The 18165-nt window shown below is 32.4% G+C and overlaps 3 protein-coding genes across 6 annotated transcripts in view; 1 reads left to right on the top strand and 2 right to left on the bottom strand.

Annotated features, from left to right (window-relative positions):
* The first annotated feature begins 1678 nt into the window (after positions 1 to 1678).
* MED4 (mediator complex subunit 4) lies at positions 1679 to 5214 on the top strand. The gene is made up of 4 exons (XM_018462680.1): positions 1679 to 1764; positions 1854 to 1945; positions 2445 to 2980; positions 4812 to 5214. The coding sequence occupies exons 2-4, from the start codon at positions 1878 to 1880 to the stop codon at positions 4979 to 4981; spliced, it is 774 nt and encodes a 257-aa protein (XP_018318182.1). The 5' UTR covers positions 1679 to 1764; positions 1854 to 1877; the 3' UTR covers positions 4982 to 5214.
* Positions 5215 to 6131: 917 nt separating this feature from the next.
* Positions 6132 to 12767, bottom strand: LOC108732056 (germinal-center associated nuclear protein). 3 transcript variants are annotated; one of them, XM_018462676.1, is made up of 7 exons: positions 12648 to 12767; positions 10811 to 11002; positions 9736 to 9897; positions 9419 to 9670; positions 6621 to 6761; positions 6329 to 6518; positions 6132 to 6244 (listed from the first exon to the last, which is right to left on the bottom strand). In XM_018462676.1, exons 1-7 carry the CDS (start codon positions 12755 to 12757, stop codon positions 6155 to 6157), a joined length of 1137 nt encoding a protein of 378 aa, XP_018318178.1. In that variant the 5' UTR covers positions 12758 to 12767; the 3' UTR covers positions 6132 to 6154. The 3 variants fall into 3 exon arrangements, with proteins under 3 accessions (XP_018318178.1, XP_018318179.1, XP_018318180.1); XM_018462677.1 differs by having other exon boundaries at positions 9736 to 9840; XM_018462678.1 differs by lacking the exon at positions 9419 to 9670.
* Positions 12768 to 16044: 3277 nt separating this feature from the next.
* LOC108732067 (pyruvate kinase) overlaps positions 16045 to 18165 on the bottom strand; it is a 29380-nt gene continuing 27259 nt past the window's right edge. For both annotated transcript variants that reach the window (XM_018462693.1, XM_018462694.1), the window contains 2 exons: positions 17947 to 18103; positions 16045 to 16211 (listed from right to left, as the gene is read on the bottom strand). In XM_018462693.1, the coding sequence (XP_018318195.1) occupies positions 16199 to 16211; positions 17947 to 18103 (170 nt within the window). In that variant the 3' untranslated portion in view covers positions 16045 to 16198. The remainder of the gene's footprint in view (positions 16212 to 17946; positions 18104 to 18165) is intronic.

The following is an 18165-nucleotide window of genomic DNA, read 5'->3' as shown; positions in this document are numbered from 1 at the left end:
TAGCCAATAAGCTTACAGCTCCTAACATGTTCATTGGTTACCGCGTCGCATTTTGCCGCGCGGTAAGCCTTTCCGCGTCCAGTGTACAGGAGCCATTAACTCCGAATCTACAATAGGGTTTTAAGCCTTAAGCCATAAGAAATGGGCGAATCACAGTCGATTATTCTCCTCGAATTCGATTGTAATTGGTCAATTTCTTATGGCTTAAGACTTAAAACACCTATTGTAGATCCGGACTAAGGCTGGAATCAGACTACGCATTGAAGATTGAGATTGAAGATTGAAAAATTCAAATTTGACCAATCGAAACAAAAGGAGATAAATTTTCTTTGTTCTTATTAGTCAAATTTGAATTTTTCAATCTTTAATCTCAATCTTCAATGCGTAGTCTGATTCCGGCCTAAGGCCGGAGTGACCGGAGTATTATGAATCTTTACCAATATGGAAGACTGATAATTTTTATAATGATATCGAAAATGACATTTTTGTAATGCGATTACAAAAACGCTATATTCGCGACGTAGAAAATCCGCTTGAATATTAATGAACAATGAACAGTTTTTCTGTTTCTGAAAAGATTTGCCTTTCCACGTTACAGTTTATCTTTTGCCCATGAAAAACACAAAAAAGCAAACGCATTAATATTAAAATCCTTTGGCAACGAAAAATGCGAGAATTTAGCAAATGTACGATAATTTAAAAAAGCAAATTATTGAAATTAGATACACATTTGATAACAATGCATAGAATCTTAATCAATCTTAACCTATTTATCATTGTTGCCATTAGCAGCACGAAAAAAATCACCAATTCTTTGATACTTCTGTAAGGATATATAAATATATATATATATTACTCAAGTCAACACTGTGAAATTACACACCTTTCAATCCTTAGGTCTGTTCGCATTGCGTGAAATCCCCAAATATTTTTGCACTTAAAATGAGATAGATATATATTTGGCCTTGAAAAGAGAGAAAGCGAAGATGCCGAGTGCCAAAAGTGCAAGCAACGCGAACAGACCTCTTAAGTTTAGCTCAAGGCGGCCTAAAGTCGTTAGGAATCCTCAAGTCGAAGACGGACTATGAATACGACCCTAAGACCGGACTATGGATTCCGTCCTAAAAATCGATTATATCGATTCGAAGTAGACGAAGTTTTTAATCTTGTTAAAAAAAAGAAACGATTCCTTGTAAAGGTTTAAAATGGCACCATCTTGAAAATTGATTTTTCGCAAAATAGATTAATTTGCGAACGAATTTTAGCGTATCGATACGCGCATCGCCTATTCCTACAATATAGACATTCGAATATGGACGAGAATTGCTGAAAAATGGCGGACCAATCAAAACTAGCTGTCTGATGTCGCGATTCTGATTAGAGTCTCTAGAGTCAAGAAGACTAGAACCAGGAGAGTCAACTCGTGCCAATAGCGGTAGTGGGGGTGAGGCAAAAAATGGCGACGGATAACTTCCCCCACTCTTGCGCTTCATTAGTCCTCTCTGTCGCTCTATATAGTTGTCTCTCTATCGTTCTATAATCGTCACTTTGTCGCTCTTATATCGAACTTTCACACAATGCGCAGTGGCACTGCACATTGTGTGAATAACTGCGGACGTTTTTTGACTCACCCCCACCACACGAGTTGATCCTCCTTAGTTCTAGTCTTCTTGTCTAGAGTAAAGAAAATACAATGGGAGTTTGCTGGCCCTGATGTAAATTGTAATTTATAATCTTTCCACCATGGTGCAAGTGTGTACAATGGTGTGTAAGTCGCATACGTAATTGACATAGACGCTGTTACGTTAATTACATATTGTTAATTAAAATGATTCACACATAATTCGGTACAGTTTGCTTATTAAGGACCAATCGTGATGGCATCGAGCAGAAGTACAAGAGAAGTTCTATTATCGCTGGTGGATGATATCGAGTTAATAGCAAAGTAATAGCGAATTTGGTCACTTGCATTACACTAGATCAGTGCATACTGAAAGCTACTTTACATGAAATTAGCAAAGTTAAGTGTAAAAGTATATAAATATTTTAAATGATTAACTATCTACTAATGATTAAATAATATTATCACGTTATTTAACAAAATATATGTGTATCATTTCATTGTCAAGGTTGATTATATTGTATCACCGCATTGAGATATTTTATATAAACCAGCTTTTAATATGCACTGATCCAGTATAGTGGGAGTGATCGAATTCACCATAAGTTGCATTTACTATTAGTAATAAATGTGTCTCGTATTAATTTTTCTAAGTGATATTTTTCTTAATTAAAATAAAAATTTCAAGTTATTTTATATAACGAGTAAAAATATAAATATTTGGAAGAAAATTATAAAAGGGATTTGTAATTAATTCATTAATCCAGGTTTTTCATTTTATACATGCTTTATTTTTTTTGTAATTTAAAATATTTGTTTTCAGGGAGATGATAGAAAACACAATCGCTCAAAAGCCTTCAAAGCTTTCGAGCACAGAGCACGCTCAGTTAACTGAATTGTTAGTTGCCAAGGATAATGAATTAAAGGCGACACTGAAACGGGCCGCTGAGCAGGCTAAAATTAACTTGAAGATGGAGGCATTGAAAGCCGAGGTAGAGAGGCAAGACCAGGATATCCAGCAGCTGCAACGACAATTGAAAGAAGCAGAACAGATTTTGGCTACTGCGATTTATCAAGCAAAACAGAAATTACAATCTATTGCACGTGCCAATAAAAGGCCGGTTCCTTCGGAAGAGCTTATTAAATATGCACATAGAATAAGCGCAACCAATGCAATTTGTGCACCTTTAACATGGCAGCAAGGAGATCCCAGAAGACCATATCCCACAGATCTCGAAATGAGAGTAGGATTTCTAGGACGGTTGAGTGACCCAAGCAATCTACCTTTAAATGGACAGTTACTTGGATCTCATCTAGGAGTACCATCAGATTTACATAGGGCAGGACATCCTGCTGGAGGTAAAATCTTGTGTAGAAGTGTGTGTGTGTGTGTGTGTGCAGGGTAACTGCACTAAAATGGTACTATTTTATGGCCCCCTTGAAACCATACAACTTTTGTCTAAAACATTTTCTTGTAAAATACGAGGGAACGGAAATATTTGGGGTGATAGATTAAAATGGGTCACCTGTATGTATAAACGAGGGGGTAACCGCTAGCTGAAATATTGTCCCACAGATTACATAATTTCATTTGATTTCATTTGATTACAAATAATTTTTTTTACTACATATGAAGTAACTTGGTAAAATATATCTACGATTTTATTTAATATTATACAATTATTTCTCGTAGTTGCATATGTAATTATCGGATTATACATAAAGATTTCATATGAATTTTATAATGATTTCGAGGACTCTGTCCCAAAATTACATTAAGTGGTTACTCCCTCGTGTATATACAGGGTGTTTGATAAGTAACGATGAATATTTCACACAGGGGAAGAATAGATTAAACTGAGAAGAAAAGTCCTCTACTATTTTACAATTTTTGCAATAGTAAACAAGATATTAATTATTAAAAATTGCCAAAAATTGGTCTTCAAAAATTTTTTACTCAAATACTATCAACTTTACAGAAAAACTGCAAGAGACAAAAATTGTTTATTTTCTTATAAAGTTCTGAGAATTTTTTTAGAATTTTTTAATACGTATTTTCTCATGTTGGTAAAAATAAGAAAATGCCAGGATTGGGTAAGTTAACTTTTTTTTTAAATAAGTTAAGTTAAAATTTTTTTTTAACAGTCTTGAAAATTTATCTCAATTAAAATATACAAGTTAATCCATAATGAAATTAATTGAATTAAAAGTTAAGTTAATAAAAAAAGTAATTGAAAAGTTAAAGTTAAATATGATCCGAACGAACAATAAAAAAAAAGAAAAAGTTTGACCATTTTACACAATTTTTCGTATTTTTCCTTTCTCACGGCATATTTATTAAAGAATCTGGTTATTTTTATTCACAAATAACGATTATATAATATAAAAAAAATTACTAAATTATATACTCATTATCCTCTTGCAATGTGTCCGAGGATTAACTTAAAAAAAAAATTAAATTAAAAGAAGCCGAAACCGAAAACGAATATTCGGTTGTTATTCAATTTCGACCGAAAACAAAACTTATAGCGTTTTCGATTTATTGACTCGACCCGACTCCGAGTCAATGATCTGTTCTGTTTAGAAGTTCTGCAAAAGAAGTGCTAAACTGTGTAAGAAATGCAGCTAAAAAGAACAGATTATTGATTCGGAGTCGGGTCGAGTCAGTAAATCGAATACGTTATAAGTCTTACTAGGAGAGAGAGAGGGAGGGGGGAGAGAGAGAAGCTAACGGAGTTACATTTTTTCGACTGGAGTCGAAATCGACATTTTTGAATTTTATAGAGATCATATGATTTTCAGAAATAGATCATGACAAATTTATGTACTCTTTAAAAAACAAGATTTTATTAAAATATCTAACTATAATGATATAATAATATTGCATCCTCAACTTTTAAGGAAATCAAATCACAGTTATTATTAGGATCACATCAAAGTATGTATTCAAATTGTCTTAAGCTTAATCAACGAGTCAATAATTAAAATCAGAACAGTTTTTTGAACGCTCACTGGCGCGTTGCAACTTGTACAGTTTCGATTTACTCACCGAAATTTTCTTTTAATTTCGGCCGAAACCGAAATTAAACCGAAGCCCTGATTTTTTACCGAAACTGATCGAAATCGAAATTTCGGTCGGACTTTTTTTTATAAGAATGAACAGGTTTTTAAGAGGTTTTTGTTGTTTCAGAACCACCTGTTTCGCAATCAAACCAATTTGCCTGGCATCCATCGGGAGAGATTCACATGTCGGTTGGTGGACAGGGCAGCGTGGCTGTGAATACGCATAAACAAGAAACAGAAGACGTTGAAGTTATGTCTACAGACTCTTCGAGTAGCTCTTCTAGTGATTCACAATAGATATTATTTATATCATATCAAGCTGGAAACATAATAGGCAATAGGAAACAGGGAATAACGAGCCGTCTGACCAGAGCTCTGGGGTATAATATTAAACTTATTCCCTATTTTCTGTTTCTATTGCCTGTGCCTATTGTATTTCCAGCTTTAGAAAAAAGTAAAACATTTTTCTTAATAAAACTTAGCTATCTGTATGAAATTGATGTGTATATGTACATATACATACATGTGTGTGTGTGTGTGTGTGTGTGTGTGTGTGTGTGTGTGTGTGTGTGTGTGTGTGTGTGTGTGTGTGTATACACCGCATGTGCGCGTACACACACGCACACGCGCGTGCACACACACATACACATACACACGCGCGCGCGCGGAATAAAATTTTAAACAAACTTTTTCGGCAGCACAAGATTCGAGAATTTTTTAACAGCAAATTCAATTCTTCCTTGACAAATTGGTGCTAGACGGAACTCTTAATCTTAAAAATTAGAGCCACAGTGATTTTTTGAAAAAAAATTGTTATCTCGGCTCCTAATAATCTAAGGGTAACTTTTTTCTTAAATTCGTAGAAAAATGTCAAGTATCGAATACTTCACACGACTATTTGATATGATGCATATTAACGGAATTATTCCATTTTTTTATACGAAAAAAGATACCTATGAACATTTTTATTGCAAAACATTAGTGTAATTTAACTTTTCTCAAAATTTTTGTAGCTCATCCAGAAGGTAATTACATAAAATTGAAGAAAAACTTTGGTTTTTGGGTTTCAAACAATAAAACGATCGCTATCTTGTACACAGTCAACAGTTGTCAGCGGCGAGGTGTCACAAACATCGCTCCATTTTTTAAAGAAAAAATTAATATTTTATGATATAAAAATTGCTTTTAATATTTTAAATGATAAATAAAACAACCCCTAAACCTTTAAATTGGTAATTTTTATAACTGAAAAAAAAATTCCTAAAAATCATGTATTTTTCGACCTCCTAGACGAGATTTCCCCTTAATAATGAATAAATTTGTGAATGAGAAAAATATTACAATTTAAAGAAAATGTTAGTACATATCTACCAAATATATAATATATTTGATATCTTTAAAGTTTAAATTTCATTAATTTGAATAAATCCGTAATTGTATATAGAAAACATATTTTATATAAACATTAATTCAACATTCATTGTTAGAAGTACATTCCAAAAAAATTTTTGGCATGAATTTATGTAACGTGGTGGAAGTGTAATACATTTCAGGATTGGCCTACAACATAAAAAGTAAAAAATATCCGATAAAATAAAAATGTCTTTTAGTATAGAATAATTAACATCTGAATTTTGCACTAACCAGTAAGATTTGTTCGTTGAACTGTGACTTTTTAAATAAAACATTTTCATTGGTAAATGTCAAACCAAATAATTTGCAATCGGCCTGGATTTTACTTATATCTTTATAAAATAAAAGTTTTTGCAATTTCAGTCCTGGAAACGTCAATACTCTGCTATTGTAGCCAGAACTCATGATTTGCAGAACATTTCTGGAATATAATATATTTCTTATTTAAATAATTATTCAGCACAGCTTTTTATAATTATTGAACATTTTTTACATACGCACAATAACAAAAATAAGTAAATACCTTCTGAAGCTCTGCAAATTACAAAAGAATGCACAAGCTAATATCGGGGATAATTGGTCGACCAAATGACGAACACAAACATAATTTCTCAAATACCAAGCAAATGATATCTTTGTGGCTAACTGAATGGCAGGCGACTTTCTGCACATATAACAAAAAATAAATATGTAAAAAATTTAATGTTAGATATTTTTAATGCTTGTAATGCTTGCACGCACGCATGCATCTCGTAAAGTATAAAAGATACGGGAAAATGTTTCTGATAAAAGTTGTATGACTTAGAGGAAGACATAAGACGATACCATTAGTTTGACCTTGGATGGCACTGTCAAGGTCAGGGTAAGATCACTTTGAATTTTTTGAAATGGAATCCTCTATTTTTCATTACATATTTTCGTAGCTTACCTCGAGAGCTCAAAACACTGTTTTTTATAAAGTATTTTTTCATTAAATATTTTTCGATTTATAAGGCTTGAAAGTTACAGTACCGCCTAAGTTAACAGTACTTAAGGTGTCCGATTGACGGCTAAAACCTCTTGAATGTTGTAATCGGCTAAACCTTTTGTATACGATTATAATCTGGACAACATTTATCCAGCTCAAGGTCATTACAGATTGTTCTTATTTTCATTTTTACGTAAAAATAAATTTTTAGTGCAAAAATGAAAATAAGAGGAACAACCTCCTATGGCCTTGATCTTAACAAATGTTATCCAGGTCATAATTCTTAACAATATTCAAGAGGTTTTAGCCATCAGTTGGATACCTTGGGTAATACTAATGTTAGTGGTACTGTAACTTTCAAGTCTTATAAAAAAATACTTTATAATAGTGTTTTGAAAAGCTCTCGAGGTAAGCTACGAGAATATGTAATGAAAAATAAAATATTTCATTTTAAAATTCAAAGTAATCTTGTCCTGACCTTGACAATGCCACTCAAAGTCAATCCAATGGTATCATCTCATGTGCTTCTCGAAGTCATACAACTTTTGTCTGAAACATTTTCTCATATCTTTTATATTTTACGAGATATTTTGATGCAAAAGTTAAAATGGGACACCCTGTACATATATATATACATATATGTGTATATATATGTACATATACAAATACATACATGTAGAAGAGAGTGGTTTAAATCGGACCTATTTGCAGTTTTTGCTCTCTATGACTACGTTTACACCGTGCATTTAGTCCGCGACCTATACGATAGGTGTTTTTGTTTAACTTACAAGATAAACAAGGACACCTATTGTATAGGTCGCGGTCTAAATGCACGGTGTAAACGTAGCCTATAAGGCATAAATAAAGTCCGATCGTAAAAGGTGCCGTTGGAAAGATCATTTAATTCCCTTCAATTTTGCTTTAGATCATTTTGACGTATCTCTCACCTGTGTTGAACTATAATAGAAAATGTAGAAACGCTTTTTCTGGTCCGATTTGGAACCAACAGTTCAAATCGAACACTTCTATAGCCTTTTAGATAGAATTTTAAAATATTTTAATGTATTTTTGTTAGTATTAAGTAAAAATGAGCAATTTAACAAAGATAAAAATTTTATTCAGAAAAAAAATTACTGACAGTTTATATTATAAGAACTGAAATCAATAAAACTCCATTAATCCGAGTCTAATGACTCATGATATTTTACTGATTTAATTCCTTGAATCAAATCTGGCCGATCACCAGTACTATAACCAGGCCTATAAGTTATCTACTGTCCGATTTGGACACCGGGTCTTTTCGAACTTTGGAACAAAATTTACAATAAATCGCAAAAATAATTACAAAATGCTTGATATTTTGGAATTCTACACTGTTTAATTATCTTAAATCAATTACCTTTCAAATTTTTAACATCTTTTAAATAATGATTTACAAGGATTTTCTTTTTTAAAAAAGTTTTCGCACGATATATAGCTAAAAATATATATTTGCGTCTATTCTGTGAATGTTATAACAGAGAACTGTCAAATTGCTATTACATGTTCAGTGTCTTATAAGGACTTTACATTATAAATAATACGCAAATCTGCTTAACCGTATTCATTTAAATTAAAAAGGTCCTATTTGGAACACGGTCCGATTTAGATCACTCTCCCCTATCTATAGTTTGACGGATGACCAAACATTTATCAAGGGGAATGTTCAAGCTTTAATTTGAGATGTGGTTCATTTCGATACGATGATTTTTCGCTGAGATTTATTAAAAATATTTTTAAATAGCGCAATAACTCAGCGAAAAATCATCGTATCGAAATGAACCACATCTCAAATTAAAGCTTGAACATTCCCCTTGATAATCGTGCGATTAAATTTGAATTACATAAAATGTATAATATTACAAAGAGGCGGACGTTAAAGACAGATAGGAAAACAAAATCTTATTCAAATTATTGCGTGGCTCAGGGGAATTGGCTGCCAGGCACAAAAGTGTATGAGTCTTTAAACTCATTGATTTCCAAACAAATCTCTTTTTTGAACATTTTTCTACGATTTTTTTTTTTTTTGACTAAGTTATAGCGTTTTAAAAAAAGTGTTACAAAACGGAAAAAGACAACTTTTTCTTATAAATTCAGTATAACTCAGAAACAAATTATTGTAGGAAATTTTATCAAAATGAAATTAAGTGAATTTCAAATTTTAACTTTCCTTAATTTCACGTAAGTGCGTGCATGTACAATGTATACATGTATCCTGCTCTTGACCCAAGATACTCAGATACCTATTACGTCCACATCGTTGATTGCACAATATTAATAATAGCTTTAATTTTATTACAATAATAAGAACTTACTTTAAATCAGACGAAAGCGTAAGAGCTCTTTTTAAAGCCTCCCAATCTCCAATATGGAGAAGAATATATATAGCTTCCATCTCTGATCGGCTATTATTTAATGCTAATTTTTCGAGATCTTTATGTATTGCTGTATTATCTGTTACATTTTCATTTTGTTGATCATATAATACAAGTAACTGCTTGATACATTCAAACAGATGTACACTATTTATTTTTGCATCGAATTCTGAAATGTCTCTTTCACACAGCCTAAAAAAAGAACCTATTTCTTAGTAATTTTTCAACTTTTTAAAGAGCATTTGATTAACTTGTACCTCTGTGCGGCATATATGTGAAATCTGACAATTGGTTCAAGAAGGAAAATACTTGTAACAATATCGACTCTTTGTATTACAGCATCTTGTCGTACTGACCTCAACCTATCAAATACAAAGTTGTATATCAATACCCAATCTAAATCCGTTCGTGTAATTATCCTGAAATGGTATATATTTTAAATATTATGCATATAAATCTTACGATAAATTATAAATAATGTTTTATTAAATAGATATTCTGATAGCAGTAATGCTTAACAGTAGTAGTTTATGTATTTTTACAAATAGAGATGCAAAATTACTGTCAAATTCAATTTTACAATTACTTGCGGTAAAATTACGGTAAAATGGTAATTTATTGGTAATTTTGATAAAATTTGTTGCTTCTTATAGTTTTATGCGCAAATAGACTGTATTTTCATACTTATGTATTGTATAAAATTATACAATCATTCAATATTCCTAATAGGATCTATCTATCGCTGATAGAATAACAGGGTTATTGACTAAATCTAAATGTACTCTATTGAAAAAAATTACGTCACAAAGTTACATAACGAAATCATGTAATTAAAACATGTAAATCACGCAGTGGATTGTTCCAAATCAGTACGTGATTTTTTAAAATCACGTAATTTGAAAAGTTACATGATATTTTTTTCTTCTATTTCTATCATTTAATTTTATAAGTTTATAAGGTATGAAAAATATAGTTTAAGACTATTGTTGTATTGTACCTGTCACTTTTTGTTTTAAAAATTTTAATAATTTATTTGAAGTTTCTCTAGTAACTACGTACCTACATAGTTTCTTAATTATTATATCAATATGTAGTATCAAAATAAAAATTTAAATTAAATAAAGTGTTTTTAAACTTTTTAACTTAATTACTAAATGTACTCTTATTTCAAATTACTTTTTTTTATAATTTTTTTAAATTTATTACCATTTTACCAGCCTCCATAAATTACTGACTAATTTACGGTAAATTACCGAGTAAATTATTGTAAAATTTGGTCATTTTCATCTCTACTTACAAATGAATCATACTTAAATAGATAGACAAAATTACTTGGTGAACAAGTATTGAACAGTGGATAATAATACATGTGGGGGACGTAACAAATTTGGATCCGTCATAACTTGTCCAGCAGCAGAGCGACTGAAGCATTTTACAATTTTTACTGGATCAGCCTTGGGTCTTTTTGTGTGTTTCGTTCCCTCATCAATTTCATATCTGTGCAACAAACCTTCTCGCTCTCTCCTGAAGTAAATAATTCAAGATTTGAAAAATTATACATTAAATTCTTATTTACATGTTACATATAAAAATACAAGACATACAATTTTTTTTTATAATTATAGCTAGTAATACATGTATCCTGTTTTTAAATGTAAAACAGTAGAAAAATAATATACTATGGCTATACTATGGCTGCTTTCCTTTTAGGAGACACAGTCGACATAAGTGTCGTCCTATCTTAGTCACTCTCTGAATATCAAGAAGAATAGAACGATGCTTGTGTCGATTTGTCATCAAATGGAAAGCAGAGTATATTTACACAGCATCCTTAATCGGGTTTAATAACATTCATAGTTATAAAAGTGGTCAATCACACTCGGTCCATTCGTCCGAGGAACTGCTATGACTGGACAATTTTATAACTACGGATGTTATTAAACCTGACGTTTGTTCGCATCGCTCCAACATGATCCTACCATAGCTCCTACTTAGGCTGCAGTCCACTTGACGCTAAAAACGCTTCAAAACATTCTTTGATTAGTCAATTCGTAAAATTCTTTGTTCTGATTGGTCGCTCAAACGCTTCGAAGCATTTGTAGCGTCAAGTGGACCGCAGTCATACTTATGTTTACACCGTACGACTGATAGCGACCTGACCTATATCGTGACCCAAAGTAGGTCTAGTCACCAACCGTTTACACCGAAAGGGACTTAAAAATTGATTGGGTCACATTTAGTCCACGGTGATCCGAATTAGAGCCATCTATCGTATTTTGTAGAGATTATTTCCATATACAGCATTGTACTCGCCAGAAGGTATACATAGCGCTATATTCAGTCGGGATGACAGATATCTTAACCTCTAAAATCTCGAATTTTAATGCTTAAAATCTCGGTTCGCGAGGCCGACCGCCGCATTTTTGCCAGATTCTTTCATTTTAAGTGAAAACGCGTCGAATGAGCCCAATTTCTTCAAAATCGGAGATGAAGCCCGTATTCTAAATAATTACCATTATTTATATTATTTTGATTAACAAAGGCATTGGTACTTACGAACTTGAATCGCTGTATGAACTTTTTTCCATCTTTTTTTTTAATATTTATGTTCTTTACACAAATCAATTAGTCTTTTCACAGTCTAGAAGTAAATAACAAACCGGTTTAACCTAACTATTCAACAAAACGGCAGTGTCCTACCGAGCAAATAGGCTACGAAGCTTTTAGGTCGGGTTAGTCGTGCGTTTACACCGAGAAAATAGACGACCTATTTTAGGCGCTAAAAAAATCCGGCCTGATCTACAACAGGTCGAATCAGGTATAGTAGTGTTTACAGCGTGCGGCCTAAATAATGTGACCTAAATTAGGTCGAATTTGGGGTATAGGCCGCGGACTAAACGTACGGTGTAAACATAGCCACTCTATCAAGTCCATTGGAGTGACTAAGAATTATGGCAGGAGTATATTGGAACATGTTGGAGCATATAACGCGAACAAATCTCGAGTTTAATAACATCCGTAGTTATGAAATTGTCCAGTCATTAAGCGTGCCGTGTAAATGTTTATGTTGACATTCATGAGAAATTTGAAGCAAGATTCATTGTATATATGTACGTACATATTTCGAAGTTTTGGTTTACGAATTTTCTACATTGCGAAAAAAACTTACGTCAGTCGCTCTTTTTCCGGACACATAGATAGACATCTTCCCGTTATTTGTTCGGTAGTCATAACTGTGCCTTCATTCTCCATTATCTTATTAAAACGAATTAAGGCCATTAAGGGAAGAACCACAAACTTCTATCAGAGAGAAACCTGAGAGAGGACATGACGGCCTAAAATCTGTAACTAAAGTCACTAGATCTATAAAGGTACCTTTTCATGCGGACGCTCAACGCTCATTATCGGCGTCAATATAAGTCACGTGATAAGGTGCCTTTTCATGATGACACTCGACGCTCCTTTTCAGCGTCAAAATAGATCACGTGATCAAAATTGACGCTTGAGGGGCTCCGCACAATAAAAGGAATAAGGAACAGAGAACGGAGAATACGAATTTCAACCTATCAGAAACTGTGTATTCCACAATACATAATTTCTGATAGATTGAAATTCTTATTCTCTGTTCTCTGTTCCTTTTATTGTGCGGAGCCCCTAATATTTATCAATTTCTATCATGTGACTTATGGCTCCTGCACACTGGACGAGGAAATGCTTACCGCGCGGCAAAATGCGATGCGGTAACCAATGAACATGTTAGGAGCTGTAAGCTTATTGGCTATCGCGTCACATTTTGCTGCGCGGCAAGCGTTTCCTCGTCCAGTGTGCAGGAACCATTAAGGCCATCACACGTACAAAAATTTTAGTCGTAATTGTAAGGCCGTAGGCAAATCGGCCAATCACAGTCGAGCGTTTAAAAGTGCGAGATCTTAATTTTGATTGTGATTGGTCGATTTGTTTGCGACCTTACGATTCCGACTAAAATTTTTGTATGTACGTGATAGCCTTTATATTGACGCCGAAAATGAGCGTCGAGCTTCAGCATGAAAAGGTACTCATAGGCCGGTATTCATAGTCGATTCTTATTTCAAGACCGTCTTAAGTAACGTCTTAAGACGCTAATGCGGCCCTCTGATTGGTTCGTGACACCTCAAGGCTGAACTTAAGACGATCTTGAATATAAGATCTGACTATGAATACCGGTCATAGACTAATAGCGTTTTCGAATGGAGTGGGCTTGAATCATATATGTAATACGCCGTCTACAATGAACAGTAGCAGTAGAAACTGTAACCATATCGGGAGTAAGTTGGTTTTGGCCCTTCCTGGGGTGCGTTCCAAAACTCGACTCTATCAACTCCGAGTATCTTTTATCCTTGTTCAACATTCGGTGAAGAACAAGGATAAAAGATACTCGGAGTTGATAGAGTCGAGTTTTGGAACGCACCCAGCTAAGCCATTAATGTGGTTAGTCGATGAACGTTAAATCGATGTTGATTCAACGTCGCTCGATGTCAAATCGATGTTAATTCTATATTGATCGATCATTCACTTGTAGCTAGGAATGTAATGCGTGATCTACAATGGGCAGTAGCAGTAGTGGATTAAGAAGTAGGCGTAGAAATCGATCAATCATGGTTGATTGTTCTCCTCACATTCGATTATGATTGGTTGATTTCTACGCCAACTTCTTAATCCACTACTGCTACTGCCCATTGTAGACCACGCATTACATCCCTACACTGTTACATCGTATTATTTTTGATTAAAGTTGAAGTTATATATATATATATATATCGTACATTATTAGAAATCTTTCCCGTATGTAGCGATCACTACAAAATATATATCTATCTCATTTTAAGTTCAGAAATTTTTTACATAAAATTTTGTTGTTCGTACTGTCTAAATGAATTTAAAAGAGGTTTAAAAGGAATACAAAATAATACAGGTCTCAGATCCACAATATCTGCTTCTATTTTATTCTTAGTTTTCCGTTTTTTTTTAGTGTTCGTCGGTCTTTGTGAAAAAAATGGTAGTATACTACTTTTATACTACTTTTCTATGATGGATGTTCTACTTCACGTATGTACATTGCATCTGGTCACCCTAATTAAGTTAAATTTCTCGATTTTTTAAAAAAAGACAGAATAGAATAAAAGACGCAGCATTAAAAGATTTTTCAATTGTGTTCTAATGAAATAACTTTTTGAAGTGAACCCAACCGCTGTAACAATAAAATGAAAGCATACTTTTTTTATCACGCTTGTTACGTTTACCGAGGAATTCGATCACATTTCGTTCACATTCGGAGAGCTCGACAATGCTCGTTCAGTTAAAATGTCGTCAGATTACTGGCAATTTATGGGAGTAAGATTTTAGGCGGAAACTGTTTCCGTCATGTTGCCTTGTGATTTCTAACAACTTATACGATCGATTTATATAAGAGGGCAATTGTTGCCATTAAGTTGCTCATAAGAGTTAATGGTAATAAAAGTCGGCAATCTAATAGGCAAAATCGGAAGCCGCTTTCTTATTATATAAATAAGAATTGAAGGCAACTTAAGCAAAGCAATTTCAAACAAATTGGTAGCAATCTGCAGACAACTTGCTATCTGAGTGAGTAGTGGTAATAATCATACTTTCTTCAGTTTCAAGAATAATTTTATCGATAATAAAATTTATCGTGCATTTTGTTAACAGCTATACATATTAAGGAGGTTATAGTGACACAATTAAGCGATGATATAATGGTGACAAGAGTTTTACATCATCCTAAAAGATTTGATTGCAAACATTTACACAATTGACCTAAATACATATATATTCTCTCTAAAGAACTGATGAAAAGAATTCATTTAAGCATAATTTTCTTTATATATTTCGTCTTATCTTGTATAATATACTTTAAAGTCTTATTAAAGGAACTTTTCATATCATGTCAGCCATGTTTAATACTCTTGCTAGTATTTTTGCGATATTGACATAAATCGGTCGCGTTTCTCTTATATAATCTAGGACTCTACCTGACAATAGCGGGACCATGGTAGAAGAAGACAGATGAGACAATTCGCATAACGGCAATTCAGAGCAATCAGCTAGCCAATCTTTTGATCCTACTGCGTACATCCCTCAAGTTGTTTCACTTGTCTTCTTCCACCGTGAGCGGGACTCTATTCTCACTCTAATAGTATTTCTAATAGTATATCTAATAGTATTGTATCTGGCAAATAAATAGGTGCCAGTATCTTCAAACAGTGAATCTTTATTTGAACCCCAAACAGCACAAGTGTTTTCTGGGAATAATACTTGTTATATATTTTCTAAACCATGAAATTTAAAAATCACACATCTTACAAAATTTTTACATAAAATATGCTCTTCGAATGTTTAAATAAAAATTATCTATTCCCATTTAAAAAAATCAAATTGATCTTAAGGACCTTAAAAAGATCACTTTTGAAAAAATTTATAATAAAGTCACCCTTTTTTCTCTCCGAACTATTAAACTTTCGTTTCTACATTGAATTTATGTATTCCAATAATAAAATACTTTACTATTACAATTATTGTCATATAACTGTATTTAATAGAATTCGTAAAAGAATCATACAATTACGTACATGTTCAAGTATTACTCAATAATTTTTTGTATTACATCTATTGTATTACATCCACGAAGACTATTACTTCCTAGAACTTTTCAGTATAATGTGTAGTTTAGTCAACAGTCCTAAAAATAAAAAAGGATCAATTAATATAAATAATCAAATGTATTATTGCTAAAAACATGACCACAGTAATAATAATATAGTAAATGGATAACTATACTTGAATTAATTTTAAAAATTATATACTTAAAAATGCAATATGCTGAAACACAAACAATATCAGAATTATCTCAATATTTATAAAAATGACAAGTATTTAAAGCAAATATACTATTACGTATCAATATACCTATATCTACTACATAAAAAATGTATTTTTCTATTACGTACAATACAAAAGCATATTGTAATGTATAAAACATATTGTAATAATTTATTAATACATTTTAAGTTATTTATTTGACTTATATTAAATATGCAAATCAACAATAATATTTCATAAATATAATTACTGTTAAAGCTCCTAAGTAGTCGCTGTAGCCATATTGGATGATATCGTAAAAAATAACAATGAAGTTTCTTGCATGACATGTGAATAAAGAGAATGTTTCAGTAAAACAATCAGATCATTTTTGTAAAAATGGAATAAAACTATCCTTACCTGTTCTTGACAATCAGTAAATAGTCGTAAATTGACATAAAGTGAAACGTACAGTGAAAATAGATTACGCATATGCAAATAAACGCACTTCTCGTGCCATTTACGAAAATATGTTTCGACTATCAGGAGAGAAAGATAGCTTTCTTCTATTTTTATAAAATTTTTAAAGCGATCTCATTATTTTATTTTACTCAAATTCTTTTTAGTAAAATCTCCCGGATCTACAATAAATTTTTAAGGGGATGCTGGATCGACGGCCGAATTTGATCGATAATACAGACTTTTTTAAATTCCAAATTCGATATATATATATATATATATATATAATAGAGATATTTTTCATTAATTTCTTATACTTATTATATATTGTTGTGTCTCGCTCAAACGCATTTATCTATCCTTATCTAACATATTGCAATGCCATCTCTTGGAAGATCAAACACCTACTGCTAGACACAATTATTGCTTTATCATTCCGAGTCTTCGCTCAGCGTTCGTATACACGTCATTTACAGATCAATATAAATCTTTCTTTTGAAGCTTTTAATTTTAGTTTCATAAACTCAGTATTATTTGTGCACGTAATGCGCTGAATTCTGTACTATGTTTGGTCCATACGAGCTATAAAAACTTTTATATTAAGGAAACATCTACGTCAGGTAACAGTTCTACGAGTTGAAAAAAATGTAAGTTTTTAACTTTTTTTTCGATTTTAGTATGAAGTCTATTACAGCACTCCCAAATTTTGCGTCTACTTTAATCCTGTAAAAGGAATTTTGATTTCGTTCAGTAAATTCGGAGATTTATATCAATCTGTAAAATCCTGATAATTTGGCCACTCCAATATCCCCTTAAGTCTTGAATCATAAGAAATGGACGAATCATAATCAATTATTCTCCTCGCATTCGACTGTAATTGGTCAATTTCTTATGGTTTAAGGCTTAAAACACTTATTGTAGATCTAGATTTACTTACAAATGGAGCGCTAGAAACTTCTACGTATCATTTCTCGCTTATGACGTCACGATCCAATATATATAGTCACAGCAACTATTCAAGAGTCTTTAAACAAATCAAGAGATATATGTAAGAATAAATAAAATATTATGCAACATTCAAGAGATTTTCGTAGGAATCGGTATCGCTATAAATTGTACATGCAGGATTTTCTCTAATAAATTCATGTTCTACATACACCACACGAAGTGTATTCGTAAAGCCCGAGCCTTGCCGCCATCCTGTCACAACTATTACAGAATCACCAATTTTGATAAAACCACGACTTTTGCCAAAATTTAATCCGTATTGTACACGCACATCCACATCCTTCACCCAATCGACCAATGGTGCTTCTGTATAACAAAGAGTATACTATACACCTATGTATATATATATGTATATATATATATATATA

This window comes from Mycetomoellerius zeteki, unplaced genomic scaffold (genome assembly GCF_001594055.1).
Source record: "Mycetomoellerius zeteki isolate Tzet28-1 unplaced genomic scaffold, Tzet1.0 scaffold145, whole genome shotgun sequence".
Lineage (NCBI taxonomy): Eukaryota > Metazoa > Arthropoda > Insecta > Hymenoptera > Formicidae > Mycetomoellerius > Mycetomoellerius zeteki.
This window is presented reverse-complemented; position numbering and strand designations above follow the sequence as displayed.

What these genes read in the sequence shown, in the direction of transcription:
- MED4 (XM_018462680.1), top strand. Translation starts at nt 1,878, where the DNA reads ATGGCATCGAGCAGAAGTACAAGAGAAGTTCTATTATCGCTGGTGGAT. An exon ending in GATATCGAGTTAATAGCAAA is followed by an intron (nt 1,946 to 2,444) that starts GTAATAGCGAAT and finishes ATTTGTTTTCAG; the next exon opens with GGAGATGATAGAAAACACAA. An exon ending in GGCAGGACATCCTGCTGGAG is followed by an intron (nt 2,981 to 4,811) that starts GTAAAATCTTGT and finishes TTGTTGTTTCAG; the next exon opens with AACCACCTGTTTCGCAATCA.
- LOC108732056 (XM_018462676.1), bottom strand. Translation starts at nt 12,757, where the DNA reads ATGGCCTTAATTCGTTTTAATAAGATAATGGAGAATGAAGGCACAGTT. An exon ending in ACGCTTTCGTCTGATTTAAA is followed by an intron (nt 6,762 to 9,418) that starts GTAAGTTCTTAT and finishes TTATATGTGCAG; the next exon opens with AAAGTCGCCTGCCATTCAGT. An exon ending in TCAACGAACAAATCTTACTG is followed by an intron (nt 6,245 to 6,328) that starts GTTAGTGCAAAA and finishes TTTATGTTGTAG; the next exon opens with GCCAATCCTGAAATGTATTA.